This window comes from Pistacia vera, unplaced genomic scaffold, assembly GCF_008641045.1.
Source record: "Pistacia vera cultivar Batoury unplaced genomic scaffold, PisVer_v2 Contig552, whole genome shotgun sequence".
Classification (NCBI taxonomy): Eukaryota; Viridiplantae; Streptophyta; class Magnoliopsida; order Sapindales; family Anacardiaceae; genus Pistacia; species Pistacia vera.
This window is the reverse complement of record NW_022196393.1, coordinates 190,467-206,594: the sequence shown is the minus strand read 5'-3', so window position 1 is coordinate 206,594 and position 16,128 is coordinate 190,467. Positions and strand designations below refer to the sequence as shown.

The 16,128-nt window shown below is 37.5% G+C and overlaps 2 protein-coding genes across 3 annotated transcripts; both read left to right on the top strand.

The window, feature by feature from the left end:
• The first annotated feature begins 5,900 nt into the window (after positions 1-5,900).
• Positions 5,901-8,435, top strand: LOC116108063. Its single transcript, XM_031394339.1, has 9 exons — positions 5,901-6,013; positions 6,105-6,207; positions 6,285-6,413; positions 6,495-6,610; positions 6,919-7,000; positions 7,103-7,162; positions 7,235-7,342; positions 7,773-7,818; positions 8,203-8,435. Exons 2-9 carry the CDS (start codon positions 6,148-6,150, stop codon positions 8,433-8,435), a joined length of 834 nt encoding a protein of 277 aa, XP_031250199.1. The 5' UTR covers positions 5,901-6,013; positions 6,105-6,147.
• Positions 8,436-9,903: 1,468 nt separating this feature from the next.
• Positions 9,904-13,579, top strand: LOC116108071. 2 transcript variants are annotated; one of them, XM_031394352.1, is made up of 4 exons: positions 9,904-10,628; positions 11,740-11,826; positions 11,927-13,118; positions 13,225-13,373. In XM_031394352.1, the coding sequence occupies exons 1-4, from the start codon at positions 10,305-10,307 to the stop codon at positions 13,257-13,259; spliced, it is 1,638 nt and encodes a 545-aa protein (XP_031250212.1). In that variant the 5' UTR covers positions 9,904-10,304; the 3' UTR covers positions 13,260-13,373. The 2 variants fall into 2 exon arrangements, with proteins under 2 accessions (XP_031250212.1, XP_031250211.1); XM_031394351.1 differs by having other exon boundaries at positions 11,927-13,579.
• Positions 13,580-16,128: the final 2,549 nt, after the last annotated feature.

Below are 16,128 nucleotides of genomic sequence, written 5' to 3'. Positions count from 1 at the left end.
TCTGAAAAGAGAGTTACTCTTAAGAAGGACACAACTCAAAAAAAGCAAGGTTTGCTGGTCTTTAAACAGGAAGGACATGAACGGGCTAATTGTCCACTGTCAAAGATAAAAATTTCTGAGGAATCGTCAGCGCTAGCGTGGTGACTCCACTACTCCACAAACAAAGCGGTTGATTGACGCAGATATTTGTGAAGGTTTAGCTTTCCAGAAGGCTTAAGATTAACTCAGCTAGTCAAAAACTCTGGAGGATCTGGAAACCCAAATTAGGATCGCGATGGCGACAGGACAAGGGGAAGTACAGCTGAGAATGTTTTAGAGAAGCTAGCAGAAGGTTAGCATGCTGAAGCTGATAACTGTTTTATGAGATGAGGTTCAAGGGAACGTTTTGCTTATTCTATGAAGCAGGAATTTAAAACTTGAGGTAATGAGAAAATGTCATTTGTTTGACATGTCAAAACTCAAACTCGAGAATTTGAATGAATTAGATGAAATTGAGAAAAACTGACTTGACGTGTGGTTCAAGGATTAGCAGTTTATCCTAATGGAGCTATGGAATTGTCGTTCCATGGAAATCTTTAGAAAGTTTTTGTAGAGATCTTTTGACTAAAGGATGGATCGTCAATCAAATTGACGTACAGGAAGCGATGGTGGATCCGAATATACCAATGCGGTTAGCGAACGCTCTAAGTGGATATTTAAACTGAAGGCTTGGAAGATGTACACGAAAAACCGTTCGTGTAGCTTTGTCTCAGTCTCATTCTCAAGAGGAGAATTGGTACTCTTGAATGACGAGTGGCTACGGAAAGTTCGAATCTTGCCAAACGGGCAATGGCAAGTATAATTATGTACAACTTGGTGTTGTACAGATTCGTGTGCAGGAACTATCCGTGAGGAATGAATGTACCTGTTCAGGTTGCTTACTGGACAGACGATGGCTTACGTTTGGTAAAGCTCTCGTTGGCAGTTTTCACGCTAACTTAGCTTTGGGAGATGCCTACGGACTGTTAAACCAGGATACATGGTTAGTCTCCAGGATCCAAATCTCAAACGGATTGTGGTTCTTCGAATCATACTTCAGGACTAGAAAACTTGATGCTTCTAGTATGGAATAGCAATTCAGTAAGGTTAATTATCGTTGATAATTCGGTTAATCCTATACTATGAACTCCAGTGCAGATACTGAGGTTTATGGCCCGGGACAGGATTCTGTAATTCGATTCGACCTACGATAGTCAATGCAAAGGCTCTTACGTGGCCGAAATGATGGGTTTTGGAATATTCTACACAGCCCAGCGTGGTGGAATTAAACCCAAATCGGGATTCAAATCCAGGAACTTGATAATGAGGTTGAAGTTACTCTACCTACGCCTAGAAATTCGGTGTCTCTAAGCGGAAATAGGAATTCAACCTATTATATCAAGGAAAAATATACTGGAAACAGATGAAACTGCTACGAGGCTGAGTAGCGATAGCAGAAATAGTTGGGTATAAATCTGTGCAAATCCCAGTATATGAAGACGACTCCAAGCACGAAAATGAATGAGTCATGAAATGCATTGTCATGCGATAGTTCAGGGACTATTGACACATGCATTCGTGCTAAACTGTGTTTTCCAGAATATGAGGAATATGCTCTGGATATTCTGTAGACACGGGAGCAACAATGATTGCAAGGAAGCAATGTTTTCCACAGGAGCTTTGAACCATTGGAAAAACCTATCTTAAATACGTTGCAGATGGAGGTCAAAGTATGATCACGGATGTGGTAGAAAACGTGGTTGTACTGTTAAACGAGAAAAAATTCACTCTAAGGGAAGTCCTAGTAGTGGATTACTTGGAGGTAGATTTTATTCTCGGAAATACTTTCTGCGAGGTCAGGCAGAGGTTAGACATTTACTCAGGATAACACCACTTATCCTAGGAGGTCTAAAATCCCTACTCTTGCTAAGCCTGAAGTTTCGAAAGTGAGAAACGTTTTTAGACGCGGTGAAACTAAGGCAGGAAATAGATCACATTGTTTTCCAAGCTTTGAAACAAGGAATTGGTGGTTGCAATCTTCTGATGCAGAAGAAGTGGATGAGGCTTTGTAATGTTTTCTTCAAAGGTGTATCCTAGTTATCATACAAACCGGATCGCACGAGGTATATCGGAGGGATGATCCCTCTGGTGCATGCCTTGAGAGCACGGATAAATTCATACATAAGGAAAAAATCTTAAGGTTGAAAACAAGCCAAAAGAACTCTTTAAGGATTGAGGAACTTGTAAAACCTTTAAGAGGAACTTTCCCATGCTTTGATGATCAACCATTAAAGTTATGGGAAAGGAACGGTATATGCTTCACTTGAATTAAAAAGGAAGGATGATAAATTATGACCAAATCTTTTCCTTATACTCTTGATGCGAGGAGGAATTCATTAAGCAATTACCAGAATTGCTGGAAAAGCAATTGATACGCGCCAGTAAAAGTCCACACTCTTCGCTAGCATTCATGGTTATGAATAGAGCTGAGCAGTTTAAGAGGTAAAGCGCGGATGGTTATCGATTATAGGCAGTTAAATGAAAAAAACCATTGACGATGCTTATAAGATACCAAACAAATCAGCTTTTTTGAATAAAGCTAGATTTGGAAAAATCTTCTCCAAATTTGATCTGAAGTCAGGATTCTGGCAGATCGGATGGCGGAGTCAAGCATTCCTTTGACGGCTTTCACCTGTCCGAAAGGATTGTTTGAATGGATGGTTCTACCTTTTGGGCTTAACGCGCACCATCAATATTCCAGAGGAAAATGGATAAAGTCTTTGGAGATTTTCTAACTTTTTTGTAGTCTATATTGATGATGTTCTGGTTTTTAGTAAAACTTGGAAAAACATGTAAATCATCTTAGACTTGTGTTCATAAGGTTCCTTGATCATGGAATGATTCTATCTAAAGAAAGGTAGAATGGTTTAGAACAAGGTGAAGTTCTTAGGCGTGAGATAGGGAGAGGAGGTATTCAACTCCAAGACATATCTCAAAGAAGTTGCTGTTTCCAGATGTGCTGGAAGATAAGCACCATGTTACAGCAATTTCTTGGTTAGCCAATTACATGCGCGATTATGTTCCTAATCTCGCTAATGTAATTAATGGCTTGACGTTTAAGTTAGTTAGAAAGTGCCCTGGGATTGGACACTTGAAGACACTAATTGTGTTAAGCGGACCAAGGCCTTGACAAAGCAATTAAACCTTTGAAACTCCCGAAGATGAGGATAAACTCATTATAGAAAGTGATCACTCTCACTTGTATAGGGAGTGTGCTTAGGCTAAGGGTACTGATAATATTGACGGATTGTTCGATATGCGTCAGAAAATTCTCTCTGCTGAAATAAACTATCCTGTTCATGAGAAGGAAGTTTTAGCAGCGAAAGAATGTATTGACCGATTTCGATTGTTCGTAATCAGTCAGGAATTTACTTTAAGGACAGACTCTAAATATTTAAAAACTTTTTTATGAAACTATCTTTAAATGATGACAAAGCTAGACTAATCAGATGGCAATTTGGTTTGCAAATTATAGAACAAATTTGAATATATTTCTGGTAAATCTACTTTGTTGCTGACTTTTTGTCCAGATATTTTGCAGAAGAATTGCAGGATAATGCGGACAAGAAAAACTGAAATCACTTCTCATGTTCTAAGTGTAAGCAACGGGACACTTGAGAAGGAATTGTCCTTTGAAGGTTACTTCTACTTCAAAGGTTACTGCTAAAGGAGAAACTGCAGATAAGCAAGTGGCTTCTTCTTCTCTAAGCAGGTTATTGCAGTAAAGCAGGTGAAGGAGGAATCGTGACTATGATTCGATACTTCATAGAAGAAACCCGAAATTTCAACGATTGCAGGGTGAAACTTCTACGAAGAAAATACTTCTGAAAAGAGGTTACTCTTAAGAAGGACACAACTCAAAAAAGCAAGGTTTGCTGGTCTTGTAAACAGGAAGGACATGAACGGGCTAATTGTCCACTGTCAAAGATAAAAATTTCTGAGGAAGTCAGGCGCTACAAGCGTGGTGACTCCACATACTCCATAAACAAAGCGTTGATTGACGCAGATATTTGTGGAGGTTTACTTTCCAAAGGCTTAAGATTAACTTCAGCTAGTCAAACACTCTGGGGATATCTGGAAACCCAAATTAGGATCGCGATGGCAACAGGACAAGGGGAAGTACAGCTGCAGAAGTGTTTAGAGAGCTAGCAAGAAGGTTAGCATGGCTGGAACTGATAACCTGTTTTATGAGGATGAGGAGTTCAAGGAAACTGCTTTACTCTATGAAGCAGGAATTCAAAACTTAGGTAATGAAAATATCATTTGTTTGACATGTCAAAACTCAAACTTGAGAATTTGAATGAATTAATAGTGAAATTGGGAAAAACTGACTTGACAGATGTGGTTCAAGGATTAGCTGTTATCCTAATGGAGTTATGGAATTGTTCGTTCATAGAAAATCTTTAGAAAAGGTTTTTGGATAATCTTTTGACTAAAGATGGATCGATACAATGCAAATTGACGGGAAGCGATGGTGGATCCGAATAACCAGATGCGGTTAAGCAAACGCTCTGTATATGAATTGGAAGAGTAACACTTTCACTTGCATGATTACTTCCTCATTGCAAGAGAATTGTGATGTTCAGCCTGTACAGATATGAGAATTTCTTGTAGGAGAACCGTGTACCGAATTTGCTCGATGCGAGGTAAAAATGGGTTCTTTCGCACTAAAAGAAATTCAGAAGAAGAAGAGGAAGATTGGACCAGGTTACACATTGCTAAAATGTTACTGGTTAAATCCAAACTGGAAGAGCTCGTGAGATGTAATGCTCTGTCCATATTCAGGATGGAATTGTGGTAGTTATACCAGACATGATGCATTGATCCAAGATACTCTCTTTCAACATATCAGGCTCAGTTGAAAACGTTTTTAGAAGGGTTCGATTTAGCCATCTACGCGCAGGCCTTAATGAATTACTATTGATCTTCTAAGGTTGGTCTTACCCACGACCAGGAAGCCCAAGAAGAACTTCTCTAAAAGATTTTATTGATCTTATCGAAGTAGAAACTTCAAAGATTGATAAAAATCTGGAGTGGGATTTGGACAACCGGAAACGTCCAACATATAATACGCTGACGTGTACCCAATAAGCGAATAATACGTGGAGCGTCAAGATTTGCCGACAGAAAATTGCGCAGAAGATTTAAAGAAATCTTGACTACTTTATCATTGTCATAACAATATGTAAAATGTAAAACATTGTGTTAACATGGGAAACACATGGGATCCATGTCATATTTTCTTATGTTTTTTATTTCTTTTAAGTTACGTGTTATTTGTTTTAGATAAAGTCAAGTCACATATGTTGGTGATTGCATATGTTTGTGCAATATTTTATCTTATTTACGATTCAAATATTTTGAAATCCGACTTCTCTATAAGAGAAGCTTTGTACATTTGTATTCAGAGAAAGTTATAATATTTTCAGTTTTGAAAAAATTCTGTCGATCTCTTGTTTACTTTTGATTGTATACTCGAAATAAGAAAAATGATCCATTCAAGACGATCGATATCCGTATGAATTAATCTGTTAAACTAATCTGAATTTTCTCTCTAATTAATTTACTAGGGTGTTTAGTAATTAATTGTAAATTTGTAAGACTGGGTATTACAAATATATGTGGTGTATGAATGAAACGGAGTAGGTAAGCACGACAAAGAAAGCAAAAGCAAACAAAAGAGCGGGATAGAGACGCAAATGAAAGGCGATGGTGGCATACATCTGAATCCAGGTTGGCACTGGTCGCTGCCGTCCTTTAATCTCGGAAGCGTATTTTTAAATTTAAATATAATTGGGTTTATTTATGGAATTTTCAGAAACTTAATGAGCAAGATTCTCGGACCTAAAGTTAAGTTGATTACTCCTCTCATTCTCCAATCACACCACTCATTTGCACACCAAAACTTCCTCAATTCCAAAAGAATGAATTAACGGTGAGGATAACGTTCCCGTCATGGTAACTTACACATAAACATACCCGCCTAGTAATACGGTTTTAACCGGGTTAGACCCGATTTTGCTCAGCTCGTTACCACTCAGGTCAGTCGCTCACAAACAAATTTTCAGAATGTTCACCCTAAAATCCGCCACTCTCCGTCTTCTACAATTCAATCAACTGCACCAACAGGTAAGCCATTTCCGCCTTCTCAATCTCCCTTCATTTTACCAACCAATTTAATAGGTTCTTGTGGGATTACTTTACAGAGATGGCTACACAGCAGAAACAAGAAGGCCATGGAGTTCATAGCTAAAGGATGGAGTGCTTTGAAAGAAGTCGATAGAGTCATCGATTACTGTGAACTCAATGATCGACGCCTCATCCCTCTCCTCAAGGTATCGTTAGCTTCTTCTTTGTAAAAAAATTTTTTTCCTGTTTTTTAATTTTTATTTATTTTTTTTAACTTTCGATTCCAGACGGCAAAGGAGAATTTTGAGTTGGCTCTGGAGGCTGACAACTCAAATACGCATGCCCGGTATTGGTTATCGAAACTGCATATGAAGTATCATGTTCCTGGGGCATGTAAAGCCATGTAAGTGAATGTAAAACCTTTACTTTTCTCAAGTAATCCAATTTTTTATATTCTGTGTGTTAAATGGTCTACAATTAGAATTCACTACGATTCAAACTTTATTTTGATCAGCGGTTCCTTTTTTCCTCAATAATTTGTTGAGAAATTTGTTGAGAAATTTGGACATTCCTTTTCGAAATGTACCCTTAAATGCCATAACGCAATATTATTCAGATAATGTCTTTTAAAAGACTTCCATCTTTTTTTGTAAACTATAAAGTCATGCACGCTCACATGATTGATATCGTTTCTTCTTTTTCCTTTGATAGAGGAGCTGCATTATTGGTAGAAGCTGCTAATATGGGTGACCCAGATGCCCAATATGAATTAGGTTGTCGTTTGAGGGTTGAGGTTAGATTCTTCATTCCGCATCTTGATACTAATATATTTTCTGATGCATGAATATGATATGAGAAAGTAATAATTTTTGGCTTTTTTCTATTTTTTTTATAGAATGATTATGTCCAATCAGATCAACAAGCTTTCTATTATATAGAGAAGGCTGTTGACCAGGTATGCCCCTGTTGCTGATGCATATTAACATTTCAGAATGTCTCAAAATCTTATGGAGCTGTTATATTTTAGTTGCATCCAGGTGCTCTTTACCTTCTAGGCGCTGTATATTTGACAGGGGACTGTGTGAAGAAAGATATTGCCTCAGCATTATGGTGTTTCCATAGGGCATCAGAGAAGGTAAAGTTATTCTTAATGCTTAACATATCACAGTTATTGATTGAAATGGAAGGGTGCTTGTTGTTGGCAATTGTTCTCCAGTAATGGCGATCAGAAACTTACTGTTAGACTGTTAGTTGACAAATTGGCTGTTAGATTGCTTTTGGGTGAAACTGTTGAAGTTTGAAATGGGTGGATAAAATAAATAATTCTTTGGATGCTGTCAAACTATTTGATAGTCTATGCTTGATACACTTTGTTTACATGCCCTGGCCGGGGTGTGGCACTGCACTGTGCCATACATTTGTTCTGATGTGCAAGTTCTACCGCAGCATTGCCAAAACATGGAGCGTGCCTGGTGCAAAATGTTGAAGAATTTTCAATGGTATTTGAGAATTTTCAACTGGCATGTTCTGTACAAATCTCATTTCTTGTCTTCAAATATATGCAGGGACATGCTGGTGCTGCTATAGCATATGGATCTCTCCTTCTTAGAGGTGAGGTTTTTCTCAGCTTCTTAGCATATGGAAATCCAGCTTCTTATGCTTGCCCAAGATTTCTTTAAGCTTACTAGTAATTAGAAGTTATGGATTATAGTTGACATTGGATATCCTAGATTTTTTTATCACTCATTGAAAATACAAATATGATATGTAAATAGCACATAATTATTCTATGTGCACCAGATCTTTCATCACCATTATTAATTGATTGTCTGTGTCAATTTATGGATGTGACCTGTGTTGTAGGTTTCAGTTCCTTCCCAGAAGATCATTTATATTAAAAAAATAACTTCATTTTTCTAGGAAATTGTAGAATGTAACTGATCTGTATGGTTTGTTCCCTTTTTGGGCTTCCCTCATTGATTATTGGCACATCAGGAGTACAAGTTCCAGAATCCTTGACAAAATTCAATTCAAAGAGGAGTTCTGCTGCAAAAAGAACCAGGATTAATGCGCAAAGCCCCTTGATGAATCCGGTAGAGATGGCAAAAGAACAGTTTGAGGTTGCAGCAAGAGCAGGATGTGATCTTGGATTAAAGTGGTTGCAAAGACTTGAGGAGGAAGAGAAGCGATTACTAACTGAAAATAGTTCCCCAGCCACAGTCTCTTGAAGCTAAGTTGATATGCATATCATATACCAGGAAATTGAAAAATATATTTCTAAATCCTTGGTCCAGTGAAGTATAATTGAAACTATGCTGCAAGGGTTTAATTGTTTTGAATAATCTACCCATGTGATTTAAGAGATTGATTGATTAGTGGGCAGATAATGAATTATGCTGAACGCAGAAACAAGAGTCTTTAGAAGTTGGTGCGTTTGTTTTTCTATTTCTTTAGTGGCAGAAGGTTTTCCTTTGAATATAGAGTAGTATAGAGTTGAAGGGTTGAAGCCTACACCTAACAAGCGTGTAAGGTTGAAGAATATTAGAGATTTGATATGTAGAATACCCTTCTGTAAATGTATTATGTACCTGTTTGCAATTCTATATGTATATGTTGATTCTTGGAATATGCAGTGTTTAAATTAGTGATTGCTGGTGGTTCTAGGTGCCAACCATTACCAATGCCATCATCTTTATGTACTTGTTTTGGGCCACTCGAAATTTAATGATACAGGACCAGAGGAATGTTGGATACTTTAATACGTTGTTTATGAATTGGAGACTGGCCAGAGCAGGAAAGGTTGTGATTAGAAGGAATTATCATGATCACGGGAAGGGGAGACTTTGGAAGTCGTTCAATAAAATTTCAATATATGGGGAAATGGGTATCCAAAGAGTGGTGGCCCTTACAACTTTGTGGTGTTGGTGATGCTGCGGTAGTTGGGTCTGATGCATCTGGACTGCTTGGTCCTCATTCCCAGTCAAGACTCAAGATGAAAGTAACACTAGTCCATCTTTGAACGAGCATTTTTCAACTAACGTTTGGGGCTGATTGTTTGGTGGTCTAAATTTGTATTTGCTTTCATCAGATTTTCTACTTAATGTTCACAAGCCCATTACTAGTTTTTGTATTCAGCCCTATACGATCCTTGTCATTAAACTTGACGTTATAAAACAAATAAAAAAAGTTGACTTGACTAAAACAATAAAATAAACGAAATTTCATCATAAAACGGCTGCATTTGACTTTGGGAACGTATAAGAATTAACGACTTACTAAACAAAACTAACGCGTATTTCTCGTTTTAATCAAAGAAGCCAAAACTTGTTCGTACAAATTAAAAAGATTATTTCATTTTAATAATTCTATTAACCATCTATTTTTTTTTTGTGAACATTTTAACCATTTATTTTGTTACTTGTACAAAGGATGATATTATTTCACTTACCCTTTATGGGATTATGTAAAATAAATAAAATATTCATTAAAATATTTTATATTAAAATAGTTATAGAATCTTACATATAATAATTATGTCAATCGTAATGGGTGGTTTGTTTCAGTGGAATATGTAACGTGTCCACGTCCACTCATATTACATCACCATCCGTACCCTTTTCTCATTCCTAAACTACCTCTTTATTTTTTTCTTATTTCCAATTATACCCTTCATTGTTTACTTCGCTTTCACTTCTCTTCTCTCTCCTCTACACTCTTACAACACGAAACTCGAAACAGGAACACTCTCTCTACCCTTCTTTCTTTTCTGAAAACCCCTCATTTTTTTTCTCAATCCGTAAACCCTCTAATTACGATTTTCCCACCTTAAAGCCCTAATCTTTATGAAATTTACCGGGAAATTTTCTTCCATTTTTCCCTTCTAATTTAGCTTTGTGAAAAAATCTCTTTTTTATTTCTTCTTTTTGTAATTTTTTTAAATGGATTCCCACACTTATTGGCTCTTTTATTTTCCTTGTTTTTTATTTCTCTGCCGAAATTTTGATCAATCCAATAAAACGAATCGGAGGTTTTGATTTTTTTGATGAGAAAACAGAAAGTGGAACCCTAGTTTCTTGATTTTATTTCTTTTCTAAATTATGGGCGAGAGTCACGTGGTATTTGATATAAGTTCCGATGAAGAGAAGGGCTTTGACGAGCCAGAAGGCGACGACTACAGCTGGTTATCCAAGCTTCTTCGTGATGAAGTGGATGACTCTGATGAGGTGGTGGTGGTGGGTGAGATCAAGTCAAAGTCTTCCAAATCAACGGTCAGTAATGAAGACGACGACGATTGTGTCGTGTTAGACGCTGACCCGGACAAACCCGTATCGGCTGATAATGATAAGGCGCGCGAGGGTGAGCGTGAGCGTGAGGGTGATGGAGAGGAAGATGATTTGGTTGTAGTGGGAGAAAAGGGACAGGTGTGTATAGATTCAGTTGTGTTTTATTCTTGTTAATTTTATGTTTAAATGATTTTTTTGTTATTGAATTTTGTTGTAAATTAAAGAGAAAAAAATTATGAGAACGGAAACTAGCCTTTAGAAACATGAATTTCTATATTAATTTTTGAATTTTTGGGACGGCAGTTGACAGTTAAGATTTGAATCCAAGTAGCTTTTCGGTTTTTGATTTGTTGTTGGTGGTCACTATATTACAGTTGTTTGGTATCTGTTGGTTTTTGATAGGTGTTGATGGGTTGATGTATTTGGAGTTTATTTTTGGTTCGGAAAGTTCTGGGTTGAATATAATCATGTTGGATTTACATTTTGGGGCTGGTTATTTTAAATTAAAAAATGGGGTCAATGAGCTTGAACATGAATCCAGGTCTTGTTGTAGGTCCAGCTTCCAGATACTTGCAGAGTGTTTGCTGATTACTGTCCTATGATTTGGTGTGCTTTGGTATAATTGGCTTAGTTTTGTCTACTTATACATGAACTTTTCTTCAGCAACAAGGCAATCTGAAAGGGTGAATCTTTGCAATCTAGATCATATGGTCCATTGAGAGTAAGTGGGCTTTTTGTTCCTTGTAAATATTTATTCAAATGCTTGTAGGATTTATACCTGCCCTCTAGATGCTGCATGTGCAAAAGAACCAATTTTTTTTTTTTTGGGGTCACGGATATGCACTCAACCCCTCCCTTGAAGTTTTCTTTGTTCTCTAGATACAGTCTATCAATGTCCTAAAGCCCAAAAAGATGACTAACTCCTGAAACTTGAAAGAAAGTATATTTACAATATGAAGTATGATTTCCTAGAGAAATTCTGGATTTCTAAAGAACATTAGAATCATCTTTGAGATTTCTCAAACTATGGACTTGTTTGGGCCTGAGTACCTTAGGTAAGTTTGCTGTTGGGCTATTCAGCTTATGCTGCTTATCTACACTTGATGTTAAACCATTTCTTTTTACTTCTTTGCACATTGATGACCTTGTTAAGTCACATCACTTTATCAACTTCCCTGATTACAATTTTGATTGGGAGATGTAGCACCGTATTTCTGACAAAAATGGTTGTTCTGTCTTCATTGTATAGGTTGCATGCAGAGACTTCCCTCATCCACGGCATCTTTGTGCTAAATTTCCTTTCAGTTCTACTGCACATGAATTGCATTGCGACCAGGTAAATTTTTTAGTTTTCTTTTTCTACTGAAATATTGGCAGAGACCTAGTGTTTGACATTTTTTGGTGCTGATTTCTGCCCTCTTCTTGCTGAAATGCAGTGTCATTGTTATGTCTGTGACTCAGTTGCTCCATGTGCTCATTGGGGTTCTGGTGTTTGTGATATTGATCATTGTCATGCTACTGAGAAGGAAGATTTTTGGAAATCTCAGCGGAAAAATTTCAGGATTCAGAAAGATGCTCCTGTACCAGTTAAAGTTCCGGAAACTTCTCTATCTACAACGTTTCCACACCTTAACCAAATTCCACCTCGTGATATTATTCAATTGGCATCCAATTGTGTACCACAGAATCAACTCTCGAGGCCAGGTATAGTCCGTGCTTGCCCTTCTTCAAACAGGTTGAGCATTCCAAACATCATAAGTCAGGGTAGAAGCCGACAATCAGGACCAGTTTTTGGCAAAAACAGGTTACAGACACGCGTAGTTTCTCAACAGTCACCATTGCTTAGGGTACGCAATAATGTCATCCGTAGGGACAGAGGTGTTAACGGTGGCAACTTGGGAATGTTTAGAAGGCCCGGGATTGCTGGAGATGCCCCCACAATGAACCAATCTGTCTATAGCTCTGCAAACAACACCAGAGGCGTTCATGCATCACAAATTACGTGCGCTCCTGTTCCACCGGCCTTGTCTACTACTGATGGTATTAACATGCAGTGGGTCCCCGGCATGAGTCAGGATTCATGTACATATCAGAACATCTCCCAGACTGGCACTGGAAGTGTCTTTGTGAGTACAGTGCCCTCCCAATCCCCAGTATACAGTCAGACAATTCCAGAACCTCAACCATACAGCCAGCCTATGTCTCAACAACCAATATACAGACCTATTCCTCAACTGCAAATATACAGCCAGCCTATTCCTGAAATTCATGCAAGCAGTGAACCTGTTCCTCAACCCCATGGATATGCAGAGCATATTTCTCAATCAAATGATGGCCTACTTAGCGGTGAGCTTGGCAATCAAAGGCAAAATATGATAGGTCCAAATCTTTCTGATTTTGACCCATGGTTAAATGACAGTGGAAGCAATCAACAACCTCCAAACGAAAATTGTCATCTCCATAGAACAGGGTCTAAAAACGAGCCATTACCTTTCCAGGAGTTAAATTCACATTGTAATGGAGGTACCAAATTTCATTACAGTGACCATGAATTTGATGACTGGTTTCAAGAAAATCATGCAGTGCAGGTGCCGGAAGCATATACGCCTGCACATTTTGTTGATGCAGGTATGCTTTTATTTGATTTTGAAACCTCTTTCAATGGTCTGGCACATGTATAGCCAAGTATAGCTGGTGCTTTACAAAAGAAGCTGAAAATAATTATGTTTTGTAGGTTGGGCTTACACTTTGTCAGAGGACCTATTCTAGTGTACAACTAATATGAAATGAAGTGTACAAAGTGTCTATTGGATGAATGAATCTGTAGAGAGTAACAGATGCAGGCAAATCTTTTTATCTTAATGAATCCCAAAGCTTAAATTATGTCTCAGTTTCCTCATGAATGTGATTGGAATCGGACTCTTCCCCGATTTTCTAAATGGTTGTCTGGTTGTGTGCATAGTTCTGTAAGGAAGGTCGGCTTCCTTTCTCAATTGGCCCTGCTTTGATATGTGTACGAATTGTCTATTGCCTTATTGATATATAACATAAGGGCCCCAAGTCAGCTATTGCTTCAGAAATCAGGTGAGCAATTTGATGGCCACCCTGTTTGTTAACAATATATAACTAAAAGAAGCAATAAAGGATATGTCAATCAGATTGTCCCAACAATAACAACAAAATATCACATACTGGCTACTTGTCAAAGGGGACACATAAAGTTATATATTCTTGATAATCTGTATATGACATGACAACATATTCCATTATTAAAGCCAACTTGAACGATGGTAACATGTGTGATTGCCAAAGTTCTCTTATTTCTTAGGTAGATTTTTTGAACGTTTCATGTTAACGGCAGCCAAATGCTGAGTAATTAATCAACCGTTAATTTATGTGATGTAATTACTCTTTCATAAACGTTAATATTTTGTAATGTAATTACTTTTTTTGTGAAACCGGTGTAAAATTAATTCTACTTTGCTTTGTGAAAAAATCTCATTTATTTCTTCTTTTTGTAATTTTTTTAAATGGATTCCCACACTTATTGGCTCTTTTTTTCCTTGTTTTTATCTCTGCCGAAATTTTGATCAATCCAATAAAACAATCGGAGGTTTTGATTTTTTGATGAGAAAACAGAAAGTGGAACCCTAGTTTCTTGATTTTATTTCTTTTCTAAATTGGGTGAGAGTCACGTGGATTTGATAAGTTCCGATGAAGAGAAGGGCTTTGACGAGCCAGAAGGCGACGACTACAGCTGGTTATCCAAGCTTCTGTGATGAATGGATGACTCTGATGAGGTGTGGTGGTGGGTGGATCAAGTCAAAGTCTTCCAATCAACGGTCAGTATGAAGACGACGACGATTGTGTCGTGTTAGACGCTGACCCGGACAAACCCGTATCGGCTGATATGATAAGGCGCGCGGAGGGTGAGCGTGAGCGTGAGGGTGATGAGAGGAAGATGATTTGGTTGTTGTGGGAGAAAAGGGACAGGTGTGTATAGATTCAGTTGTGTTTTATTCTTGTTAATTTTAGTTTAAATGATTTTTGTTATTGAATTTTGTTGTAAATTAAAGAGAAAAATTTGAGACGGAAACTAGCCTTTAGAAACATGAATTTCTATATTAATTTTGAATTTTTGGGACGGCAGTTGAAGTTAAGATTTGAATCCAGTAGCTTTTCGGTTTTTGATTTGTTGTTGGTGGTCACTATATTACAGTTGTTTGGTATTGTTGGTTTTTGATAGGTGTTGATGGGTTGATGTATTTGGAGTTTATTTTTGGTTCGGAAAGTTTGGGATGAATATAATCATGTTGGATTTACATTTTGGGGCTGGTTTTTTTAAATTAAAAAGGGGTCATGAGCTTGAACATGAATCCAGGTCTTGTTGTAGGCCAGCTTCGATACTTGCAGAGTGTTGCTGATTAGTCCTATGTTTGGTGTCTTTGGTATAATTGGCTTAGTTTTGTCTACTTATACATGAACTTTTCTTCAGCAACAAGGCAATCTGAAAGGGTGAATCTTTGCAATCTAGATCATATGGTCCATTGAGAGTAAGTGGGCTTTTGTTCCTTGTAAATATTTATTCAAATGCTTGTAGGATTTATACCTGCCCTCTAGATGCTGCATGTGCAAAAGAACCATTTTTTTTTTTTGGTCACGGATATGCACTCACCCCCTCCCTTGAGTTTTCTTTGTTCTCTAGATACAGTCTTCAATGTCCTAAAGCCCAAAAATGACTAACTCCGAAACTTGAAAGAAAGTATATTTACAATATGAAGTATGATCTCCTAGAGAATTCTGGATTTCAAAGGTGGCACTGCACTGTGCCATACATTTGTTCTAATGTGCAAGTTCTACTGCAGCATTGCCAAAACATGGAGCGTGCCTGGTGCAAAATGTTGAAGAATTTTCAATGGTATTTGAGAATTTTCAACTGGCATGTTCTGTACAAATCTCATTTCTCTTCTTCAAATATATGCAGGGACATGCTGGTGCTGCTATAGCATATGGATCTCTCCTTCTTAGAGGTGAGGTTTTTCTCAGCTTCTTAGCATATGGAAATCCAGCTTCTTATGCTTGCCCAAGATTTCTTTAAGCTTACTAGTAATTAGAAGTTATGGATTATAGTTGACATTGGATATCCTAGATTTTTTTATCACTCATTGAAAATACAAATATGATATGTAAATAGCACATAATTATTCTATGTGCACCAGATCTTTCATCACCATTATTAATTGATTGTCTGTGTCAATTTATGGATGTGACCTGTGTTGTAGGTTTCAGTTCCTTCCCAGAAGATCATTTATATTAAAAAAATAACTTCATTTTTCTAGGAAATTGTAGAATGTAACTGATCTGTATGGTTTGTTCCCTTTTTGGGCTTCCCTCATTGATTATTGGCACATCAGGAGTACAAGTTCCAGAATCCTTGACAAAATTCAATTCAAAGAGGAGTTCTGCTGCAAAAAGAACCAGGATTAATGCGCAAAGCCCCTTGATGAATCCGGTAGAGATGGCAAAAGAACAGTTTGAGGTTGCAGCAAGAGCAGGATGCAATCTTGGATTAAAGTGGTTGCAAAGACTTGAGGAGGAAGAGAAGCGATTACTAACTGAAAATAGTTCCCCAGGCACA